The following is an 11,607-nucleotide window of genomic DNA, read 5'->3' as shown; positions in this document are numbered from 1 at the left end:
CTCATTTAAGTCATCCAAGAACCCCTCCAAAAAGAACATATTATAGATACAACACAGATACATTCTTTTCAGCTACTATAAACTGCCACAAGATGAAATGATTCACTGGGATCTCCTAATCAATTGCTCATTTTTAATCTCAGCTGTCCAGGCACCGGTATGTATCGATAATGAAAAATTTAAAAGGTTAAAAATAGTGTACAGTTCAGCACAGAAGGCAACACTTGAACAGAAGCACATCATTTTAATTTGCTTTGAAGTTTAAAGCAATCAAAACAAAAATGTTAACGATATAAATACAGAGTAAATGCATATAGTTTACAGCCAACTACATGTACGCAAGAATAATAGCAAACCTCACACGAGCACTGGAGTATTCTCAAACTGCCGTATGTGAGGGTTTAGCTATGACTCCCAGGGCAGAGTTATGTTCACATATGCAGGGTAGGCAGACCCTCTTCAATAGAAGAACCAAAAACTTACAGGTCTGAGTCTTAACAGACAGAAAGTTGAAAAAGTACATTTACCTAGGCACACTTCAGCTTGTATTCTGAATTTAAACAGGAAGCAACATTTATAAAAGCTCTCCACTCTTGTGTCTCCAGAAGCATTCTTTTAAAACACTGCAGTCTGAGGAATGTTACAAATGTCATTGTAGGAACAAAAACAGAAGAGCAGAAACTGTCATTAACAAACATCTCAATCCAAGGAAATCTGTGGAGTGGAGTATGTAAACAGGGAACTAGACAGGTGCAGGGTCAATGTACAAGTGGACAGGTTGATATTTCAGTTACCATTAAAATAAACCAAAAACTCCATAAACCCCTAGTGTAAACCTACTTAAAACAGGCTAGAGATGGGAAATTCAGAAACAGCAGATCTATCAGCGAGTTTGAAGTCTGGGCTCAGTCCTCTGCAACACACCACAGCTCAGCAGTTTTCACACAGCTCTACAGGGACCCAGTGTGTAATAGAGGGCTGCAAAATATGACTGCATTCATGGAAATTTATTTTTTTTATGGCTTTCACACTCGGATTACCTTGCCATGCCCCTACAATAAGCTGCAGACACTCGGTGACCACCAGAGCACGGGGAGCCCCTTTCCAGCTGTGACTGCATGCTCCAATGCCATCTTCCGACTGGTCCAGGAAACTGCAGGCTTACCGTGTGTCCCCAACCTAACTGGTCACCAAGTTAAAATTTACAGCTTGCGATAACATTTAAGTTTCATCTAAGCAAGGAAAATATGAGGAAACTGATTAATTACTGAGGGTTTTTCAGCCATCCAAGGCCTTTGCCTCTAGCACAGGAAGTGTGACAAATACTACATGAAGTACATTTAGATTTGAATATGACCATCTAAGATGAGCATCTAAGTTACAAGGAAGTTTAAACGCCCTCCTTTCAGTGCTGCAGTTAAGGATATTACCCTATGTAGCATCTTCTTAGTCCCTTTAAGTTTTATAATAAATAAAGATAACTATATAAATAATTTAAAAATCTTTGGGAAATGTTTCGGAGGTAACTTTGTATGTACTGGTAGTTTAAAAATAGAAAAAATACCAAGAAATGGTGGGTTTATGTTTTACGTAACTCAAGCCAAAAGGAAGATCACACCTGACGTTTAAAACATTACTTAAACACCCATTAAAAAGGGGGAATAATAAGCTGATTGTCTGTTTTTAGCTGTTGTCTCCCACACTCAATTTTTCTTGTTAAGGTTTTCTACTCAGTGACTCCAGGGGTGTATTCTTACCCAGACAAGGCGCACACGTGGTGCCCAGTGAATCAATGGGAGACAAACACGTAACCAAGGGAGAACATCCAATAAACAGAGGAGAGTAACTCCTGAAGCCTAGGCTAATCCAAGTGTCAATTGTATTTCATGAACTCCAAAGCTGAATATTGCCTTTGCCAATTTAGATTTTGGCTATGACTGAGCAATCTGGATAGCCTGAAGGGTAATCCACTTTCTACAGAACAAAAATTACAGTAAGATACTCAAGTGCAGGAATAGCTATCTGAACAGTGGCATCACAGCAAGAGTTAAGGTAGAGTCATGAATATTCCAGACTTTTCCTAGAGAGATCACTGGTAAAAGCCCACTTCAGAATACACATTTAAACACTCCCTCACTTCTTTAAAACAATAGAGTTCACCTTTGGTCACATCACAGACCACGGTATCTGTCTTTAAAAGGTAAGATACACTTTCCAATAGAAGGAAATCAATACAACTCGATCTCCACGGCCAGGTCACTGTACATACTACAGGTGGCTTTTAGAGGGATGAGCCATTAGTACAGAGGATTACATCAAGTACTCAAACGCTTTGACGCTGTGGGAAGAACATGACAAGGGTCAAAATGAAGGTGAGCAAATGAGAAACACCCAGACTGATTGTTCTGTAAGCTTCAGGCTTTTACATACAGCCTACAGAAGTTATGCAACAGAGATATTTCAGATCTAGAGCATAAGATGTCTTATCCTGCACAGCTTACATGGAAATCAAACCACCTGCTTTGTTTAAAACCAAACCGCATGTTCTGAACACATCTGACTACAGATAACCAGAAAGAGGAAGAAAAGTGACAAGCCCTAAGAAGGTCACAAAGTGCGTAAGGAGTCATTTATAAAATAAAGCCATTGCACACAATGCAGAGTTCAAGTGCACTCAAGTACCACACTGGAAAGGTTGATAGCACAGTTCTGTCCCCACCAGTGTAGCAGCATTTATCTGTAGAGAGCTATTGCCCCAGGTGGACAATGGTCATCTTCCTTGTAAGGATCACGAATGCAGACTGAGAAGTACTCAAGGTGCAGATAAAAGATTTACGTTTGGAAAGCTGTACAAGTTCTTTAATATTAAACTTCTGATTTTGACACTCCAACTGTATGGTTTTGGAAAAACTCTGTAAATTATGACAGAACAAGCTAACTAAGCTTCTTTGCTGAATACAATGCATTGTTTTGCAATTGGTCTGTAAAACAACAAACAATGCCTGAGTATTCAGACAATTTGGGTGACAAGGTTATACTGTCAGCTGCAGGTCTGTACACAGGCTCAAGTTGGAAGAAGTAATACGGCAATTATGGAGGGGAATGCTTACAAGAAAATCTCAATTGCAATTTTCTCCATTGTTCTGCATAGAGGCTGCCTGCACTGAAAAGATCACAGCTTCAGCTGTTTTCTGGTTCCTTAGCCATGGTGGTATGCAATACTGGTAACCCCAGTCAGGCTTTCCTAGGCATTTTGGGGTAATACAGCTTGTTCTTCGGTAGCATGAAACTACCTGAGTGAATGCCATCTTCACAAAAGGTAGGCTGGACTAGTTGAGATTTCTCATCACATTAGAAACTTTAAAAAGGCTATGAAGTAGCATTCAGCGAGTTCTTCCTTAGCTGTGGGAGTGACCTGACAAGCTGGCAAGGAAAACTGATTATATAGATTGTTTCTTAGGTCTCCCTTGCTTAAGGAAGGAAAGTTCCGGGGGGGGGGGGAAAAAGATGATGCAGCAAAACTACAAATCCACATATACCGACATTAAAAGACTGATAACCTGAAGAGTTTATCAGATCCTCTGTCACTAACCTACAACACTGCTCAAACTTCAAAGAAAAAACAAGTATCACCTTTGTAGTGAATAAGTAACTCTGTTCTGGGTCCCTGTGCTATATTTTGTCTTGAGGTAGCAACATGGAAAACTTGACACACTGACTACTACCTCAGTCTCTTTATGAATCTTCAGAGCAACTGCATGGAAGTTTCAGGTATGGAAAACACCAAAGTACTGTCTTCCCCATTCTTCCAACAGGCTACTGTGCAGTAAAACAGAACAAAAAGAATGTACTTGAGAGCAATCACTAAGAGAAGTGAATAAGGCTGCCCAATAATATGTTTTATGCACTCCCCCCTCCCCCCACCCATCAGGTCTCTGAAGATGACTGAATGGCCTTGTCTAGATTAACAGATGAAAATAAAGTAGCAATTTTGAATTAAGAGATGTCTAAGAGCATCCTCTGAGGGGCACTTCCCACTTGTCACATTGCCAAGAGACCACACAATAAGGCAGCAAAATTATTCTTAGTTGCCCACAATCAACCTTCTGGTTTGTCCATAGCTGCATGTTCCTGATACAACTTTCCTTCTGCCCACCAGATTGGTGTTGACATTCAGTGGTCCACTCCTCTTTCAATCTTCAGCTTTCTTCTAGGAATCCTCGTCACGCTGCTATCCATCGAGCAAGTAGACTACCACTTCATAGGTAGACATCATGATGGCTGTGTTGGGAATCTGTCTGATCAGATGTGTGGTTAAACCTCGGTAGAGGGATCCGTACCCTTCTTCTCGCACAAGCAAAGAGAGTGTCTGGAACAAAGATCTGTATTTTGTTCCCTCTTCTCTTAGTCTTGTTCGTAAAACCTCTGTACAAAGAAAACCATATATGGTTATGTTCACTGTGTTTCATTATCTTTCCCAGAAACCAATTAGTGATATTACATAAACAGGAACCTTTCCTTCTCCCCAAATTCTCCATCTTGGAACTCCACTTTAAAAAAAAACTTTGCAGGACATTCAGTACAACTGAAAATCAAACTAGACAGCTTGTTTTCCTAGAAGGAGGACAAGAACTTGCTGGCAAATTATGTGAAATTGCTGAGTATATAGAGAGATTCCAAGTGAAAAAGGACCTTCTCCTTAAGTACTTTGGTCATACGCTGGCAAATCCTTTGGAAAAATAAACATTGCCTAAAGAGAGGCCATGCTAGATATCCACTTACAAACACTTCCATTTCCAAATACCATATTCATATTGACTCGCTGAATCTAGTGTGAATAGCTTTAGACAAAGAAATAGTTCTTGAGTCAAACTCTGCTACAAATATCCCTGAAAAGGCTCCCTTTGATTGCCTTGATCCAGGCTCTCAGCCGTACACGCCCCACTTACCATGGGGATATGCTATAGATGTTGCGCAAGTTTTGGAGGTGGCAGCAGCCATCATCATTCCAACAAAGTCCGAAGCTTCTTTTGCTGATTCCTCCTCATTGTCCATGGCAGAAGCAGTCTTATACTCCAGTAATTTTCTTTTAATACTCTCATAAATAACAAAATGAATAACAGTCTCAGATATGCCTGCGTAGGATGCTGACATTCCTCTGTAAAAGCCTTTGATACCATCTGATCGATAAACTCTTCGGACACATTCAAAAGCACTCATTCGCTTTTCTCCACGGTTCCTACAAAGGAGGGAACAAGACAGACATCAAGCTGGTGCAACTTGAGACTGGAAAACAATTAAACAGTTTTGCTTGAGCGACAAGAAGACTTAAACATCTCACACTGATGTTGAGGGGCTCCAGTTCAGATACATTTAAGAACACACAACCTGAAGAGAAAGTCTCCAAGGCCTTTGGCACTAAACAGGTAAAGCATTACACCGAATCCAAGCCAACTTCATGTGGTGACTAAGGAAAGAGTATCATGAAGATAAGTTGAACAGCTCTAGGCCATCCTAAGTCTCAGGAAATAAAGGACTTGATTACTTGAAAACAGATTCACAAATGCATTACCACTGTCAGTGACTCATGAAAAACGACCATTTTCTTCTGCATAATGGGAGTGGATTGCCCCTAATTTTGCCTCAGATAAACAGCTCCATAGCACGGTGATTACACAGCGGCTAAGAGCTGGAAAAGCAGGCCTCGCAGCATCACAAATATCAGCCAACATCTAGGCTATCCAAAGGGAGCACAGCAACCAATACCACACAGGTAGCTATTATTTGATTCAGCTAAGCCACTGCTGATGTAAAGGAAAATGCTCATTAGACATGACTGGATCAAGCAATATTTAGTAAATAAAATCTTATTCCCATTCTGATATTGCTTATTTAATTGAGTTGTGCATACTGAAATACTTAGCACACTGTACACAGCTAAGCAAAACCTTTACAGCACAATATAAAACGTGCTTCATCACAGCAGCAAGTGTGGACCCTTGAATCATAAGGATTCTGCCAGCAGAGGTCTCCTGACAGAGCACGTCAGGAAGGGAACAGCAAATAACCTTGTGAGAAGTTACGGTAACTCACAGATTCTGCAAGGCAGACCCTGCCTGCACCTACTGTCTAAGTAGTATGAGCGATCACTGAGATACAGGGATTTTTGAGAATTTCAACAGAAACAAGATCAGGCCAGGATAATCCCACAGGCCAAGGGTTTTTATGCCTCTAGTAAGAACTCAATTAGAGCAGCTGCGAACGCAGTATATGCTAGACTAGCCCACGTAACTGCAGTGTTCTGCATAAAGTTAAAAAATCCTTCTTCAGGTCTCCCATATGAACAATGTGCACAAGAAATCCATAGTTTTCCCTAATTTCCGTGAAGTCCTACAGTTTAAGCAATTTAACTGATTCATCAGCTAAAAAAAGCAGAGGGACAAGATGCCATCAGGTGGCACATGGCACCGAAACCTCCTTGGTCATTGAATTATCACTCCAATCATACAATGGGATCACAAAAAAAACCTCTCAGTAAAACTAGTCCTGGGATATAGTTACTATTGTCACCCTGCAGCTGACAATGTGCCTGCTAAGAGGAAAAATGCTAAATATGCATTTCATACAGAAAGTCCAATAGATCTCCAAAACAGAAATTTGTGGCTCAATAATGTATTTGGGATGGCTGAAGAAAGAATTTCGTATTGCACACTAAGTTTTCAGTAAGCCTACAAAATGAACCAGGCAGTTGCATTGAGACACTGACATCATATCAGTCTCTCCCTGCAGTTTCAAATAGATGGGAATATAAAGGTCTTTATTCCCTATTTGCATAAAATTCTACTTCATTACAAGTTCTGTAATAACAATTTTTCTGCAATCAATTCTGTAACAAGTCCAAGCAATATTTATTCCTGTGTTTCAATCCATAAAAGCAGTCTTTTCCTTTTACAGGCTCATTGTACGTAAAAAAGGAAAACTAGGATGTTTCAGGCATTTTGCTAAACTTCTGCTAAAATAGGTAAATCTTTATTTCAGGAATGTTTAGCTCAAGAGTTGAAAAAGACAATGCATTACTGAAGAAAAATGTAAGCATATTATTGACAGAACATGATATTAATGAGACTGTTAACCTTGTAATTAATTTCAAATTTGCTGGCCAGTCTACTATAGTGCCTCAAGCACGCCTCAGCAGAGATTAAAATAAAGAAAAATGATAGTGTAACTTGTAGATAGATCAGCATCAACCTTCTAACTTGAAGTGTTGGATATTTAAAAAAATCATGCCATTTTGGGATGCAGAACGGGTTCACAACATTCAAGCGAAATCTTATCCCTGCAGAGCGATTTCCCATTGTCACTATACCTTGCATCAAGCTGTAATCGTGTCTTTACTAGCCAAATGGGATTAGTAGTTGTGATCGCAGTGAAACCTAGAATGTTTAAAAAGAGAAGTTAGATGCGATAGTATCACAGGAGCAATTGCATCTAAGTTCGAAACGCACACAGTAAGGTACAGTGGATGCAAAAACTCGGACTATACTGATTTTTAGTAAGTATCCATTGTAACCCTTTATGATATTTTATGAATCCATACAGCCAATAAACATTTAGCTTACTTTTTAATTTTACATTAATACTGAGTAACTTTGATTCTTATCAAGAGATGCCCCACATAAAGCAAGCCCAATTGCGTATATTTCTCTGCCTAGCTAATCATACCGACCCTGTTTTGACACCGTACAGCAAAGCTAGCTAGACTAATATTAGCCAATTTGGCAAACGTGTCAATAAGTAGCATTGCAGATACAGCTGGAGCAATTTGAGATAGTATCAAACGTGGTCAATTTAGTTTGCTACCTGAAATACAATCCGAGTTTAGAAGCATGCAGACTTAATAAACGCTACTTCTGGTGCTGTTGCAAGGCATGTATTACTGTAAGTTAAGAGATCTTTTAATACTGAACTATAAAGAGCAGTTAAATTTGAGTGCTAATGTTCTATTTAGTATTCAAAGCAGAGATTGTTGGTTGGCCCAGGAATACTTTTACAAGCACATGAGGGGTTAAATTGTTAACGTCAACAGTATAACTTCTAACTATCCAGACAGCCAGCAACTATTCAGGCTTGCATAAGGGCTAAGGGTTAAAGCTTCGATTTTCAGTCAACTAAAGAAAAAAGAAAAGGAAGAAAAAGAGAAAAGGAAACAAACTAAAAAAAAAAAGATAAAGAAAAGAAGTAAGAGTCACTCTTACTTCTGCACAACTGTGGAGAGAAAGAGCAGAGTGAAAGGCAGCTCTGAAAAAAAAAAGTAAAATAAAAAACCATCTAGAGTTGTAATACAACACATGCACCATTAATGAGGTGTCATGTCTGCAGGAGAGAGGAGGAAAGGGAAGAGCTGGAACATGGCCAGGCAGGAGATGATCAATTTAGACACTTGCTTTCTAAGTGACACACATCACTTGTATATCACTATAACGACATGCTGCCCTCTGGCACGGGAATGGACCGGGGTTGTGGGAAAGCAACAGAGGGTTACCGTGTTCAGGGCGTATCTGGTGCAAAATACTGTACAACAAACAGGCTGTTGATAAGCTCGCTTATGGAGATCATTAACAGCTTACATAGAGATATTTAGCAGGACTGCTTGCATACATGTTACTTCTGTTCAATCACAATCTAGGTTTACATTGCACACAAATGACTGCAATACTGGAGAGAAATGCCAGGGGATCTTAACTGTTTTTGGGTTTGTTCTGTCCCCACCCCCAAATCTTAAACAGGTCATCAAGATTTTCAGTTTCAGCTCTAAAGACAAACTATGAAGTTTAGCAGCTATTAAGATTTAGCTATGTGCCCAAATAGCAAAACCACATTAGAGATTTCAGTTTGATCTTTTGATTAAATAGATTTTTAAACAAACTCAAGCCTCTCTAACTGAACTTCCTGTGGTAGATAAAGGTTTGGGGTTGGCTTTTTTTTATATAGTCCTCTTTTTAATAAGTCTAGGTACATATATAGTCCTTCATATGATGGGGTGAAATCCTAACAAACCACGTGTTTTATATCTGGATTTAATGTAGGTAGTTATGTAAAAACATCAGGGAACTACTCTGCCGTTACAAGGTAAGAGATGTTTAAAACATCCCACATCTGCAAAAAAAATTCTGCTGTAGTTCAACTAGCCAGCACCCTTCTGATTGTCACATAATGCCATGGAAACATCACTGATTCCAACACTTGACTCTGGGTTGAACTAAACTGAAAGGAAACATTATTCTCTCCTTTATTTCTTTATACTAGCACTAAGAAAACTTTCTTTTACTTCAAATCAGGATTTTTCCATATGTATAGTACAGTGAAGAGCACTAGGAATAAACAGGGTTACAAAGGCTTTGCAATAAGGTGGGGAAAAGTAACGAACTTGCCCTACCAAAACACTTTCCAGAAAAGACTTCTCTCTAAAATCCAGAATTAGTTGAACTCTCTCCTAGATCTTAATTATAAGTGACTAAGACCAAAAAGTCTTTTGCATTCCTATTTAAGCTGCATGCTTTGGAATTTTTGTCACTGCTAGACTATGTTACAGCATTATCTGTTCAGCCATTTCTCCTTCCTATTCAACCCAAACCCCAGTCTCTGCAGATCCTAAATCTGGAACAGGAAACACATAGGGGAGATCAGAGGCAGGGTCTGAGTGTCAGCAGTGACTGTACTCACCCACAGCAGCAGCCTGATACTTTCAGGCAAGCTGGGAAGAGTACCCTGGAAATTGCCTGTGAAGGGTGTTTGGCACAGCACAGAGCCTATTCTGTACAAACTTGCACTCTCTGGATTGCTCTGAACATTGTTTAAGCACAGCACTCCTAACAGTAAGATCAGACACCTGGCAACACAGCCAATTTTTTTTTTTCCTAGGGCTGTCATAAGCTGACATTGCACGACAGTTCAAACCAAAGCTTTCAAATCAAAGAGCCTTCGGTAATTCAGGTTTCAAGCTGAAGTGACTACAGCTCAATTCTTACAGGTCATGTAGTAAACACAGTTAGTGGAAGAAAAAAAAATATATTAAGAGTTGAGTGATGTTGTCACCAAGGAAAGCACTCCACAACGTGAAGCATCCCATTTGGGATCTCTGATAAGATAATATTTCTTTTTAAATACAGAAAATCTGTAGCAAAAATACTTGTTAAAAATAAAGGCAGGGGGCTTGCAACAACTACTATGAACCTCTAGCAGGTTTTTATTTTCTTTTTTTACTTTTTCCACTGAACTTTATAATGCTTTACAACACTCGGCAATGTGTTGCATCCTCAAGAAAGATTCCAGATTCATTAGAAATGTAGATCAATTTGGTAATACCAGAAACTCCTGTACTTTGTTTTATTTTTTATTCTGTGAAATTGTATCCCAGTTTCAGATGGAAAAAGTTCTCAATCTGCTTTTTCAGCTATAGCAGCTACTGACAGGTAAGATCCCAGGTATTCCTATAATGCATCACATATTTCAAAGGTTAGGGTTTTTTTTTTTTTAAATCTATAAGCCAATGTAATTGATACAGACGCATGTGAATATGGAATGTTGAACTAAAAATCCAAGGTAGTAAAATAAAAACAAACTGAAAGAGAAAACAGAAAGAGACAGAAAGAAGATTACATACATATTAAAAAAAGAAAAGGAAAAGAGGTCTTGGAAATAATGTGACAATACAGAATATCAGCTGCAGCATTTTAAAGGCAGCTCTGGGACACTGAATAAACCAAAAGGCCTTGTTTAACCCAGTAGGGACTATCAATTAGCCAGAGCTAAGTAAAGTAGCAGCTGTCAGTGAAAGGTGTGTTCCACCTTCCTCTGAACTGCCCAGAAAAAAATAACTCTTAACAGAGTTAAGGAGAAGTGATGTCTTTGCACAATGCACATCATTTGAGTTCCAGACAATGAAAGTGAATTCCCCTTTTGTTTATTTAATAGATATTACAAACCCAACGTGTGGTTCTTACACTAGAGGCTGCAAGAGACGCTCAGTTCAGTACTCACGAGGTTTAAGTTAGTCCATATTTCTGCAGGAAGTGACCTGCGGATGGGGAGCATGAGATGACACGATCTCACTCTTTTCACAGGAGAAATGTACAGTAAATGCCTAAAATAGACACAGGCTTTTCTGTATCATAACAACAAGCAGTGACCTCATCAGACACATGTGTACAAATTGAATCCCATTGGAAGGATCTGTGAATTAGTTATTGTGAGATCTAACTCTTTTCAGGTAAAAGTTTAGGAAAAAAAGAAAGAAAAATAATCAGAACAGGCCACAGATATTAAAATAGTTGTGTAAAATGCACTGAGTACTGAAATTTCTGCTCATTTGCAGCAGTTCCATGTTAAATCTCCAAATACTTACCTATATATTAAATTTACAAGTGAACTCTCCTTCCCCACTCCCTCCCAAATATTCAAAAAAGCTAGCCTCGTCTTAGGACTGAAAAAGCAAGATAGATGCCTTATGAAATCAAGCTGTCTAATATCTGTAATCAATGAACCAAAGTATTTTATTTAGCATTAAGTAACTGTGTACATACTACTGAAGTTATAAAAGCATGGCCT

The 11,607-nt window shown here is 39.0% G+C and overlaps 1 protein-coding gene across 1 annotated transcript in view; it reads right to left on the bottom strand.

The window, feature by feature from the left end:
* Positions 1–224: 224 nt before the first annotated feature.
* Positions 225–11,607, bottom strand: part of SLC25A36 (solute carrier family 25 member 36) — a 31,139-nt gene continuing 19,756 nt past the window's right edge. The window contains exons 5-7 of the mRNA XM_086754199.1: positions 7,367–7,433; positions 4,950–5,239; positions 225–4,425 (exon numbers count right to left, since the gene is read on the bottom strand). Coding sequence (XP_086610325.1) covers positions 4,232–4,425; positions 4,950–5,239; positions 7,367–7,433 — 551 coding nt within the window. The 3' untranslated portion in view covers positions 225–4,231. The remainder of the gene's footprint in view (positions 4,426–4,949; positions 5,240–7,366; positions 7,434–11,607) is intronic.

This window comes from Chlamydotis macqueenii, chromosome 9 (assembly GCF_036417535.1).
Source record: "Chlamydotis macqueenii isolate bChlMac1 chromosome 9, bChlMac1.mat, whole genome shotgun sequence".
Lineage (NCBI taxonomy): Eukaryota > Metazoa > Chordata > Aves > Otidiformes > Otididae > Chlamydotis > Chlamydotis macqueenii.
Note: the sequence above shows the minus strand (reverse complement) of the source record. Positions and strands in the feature narration are given on the sequence as shown.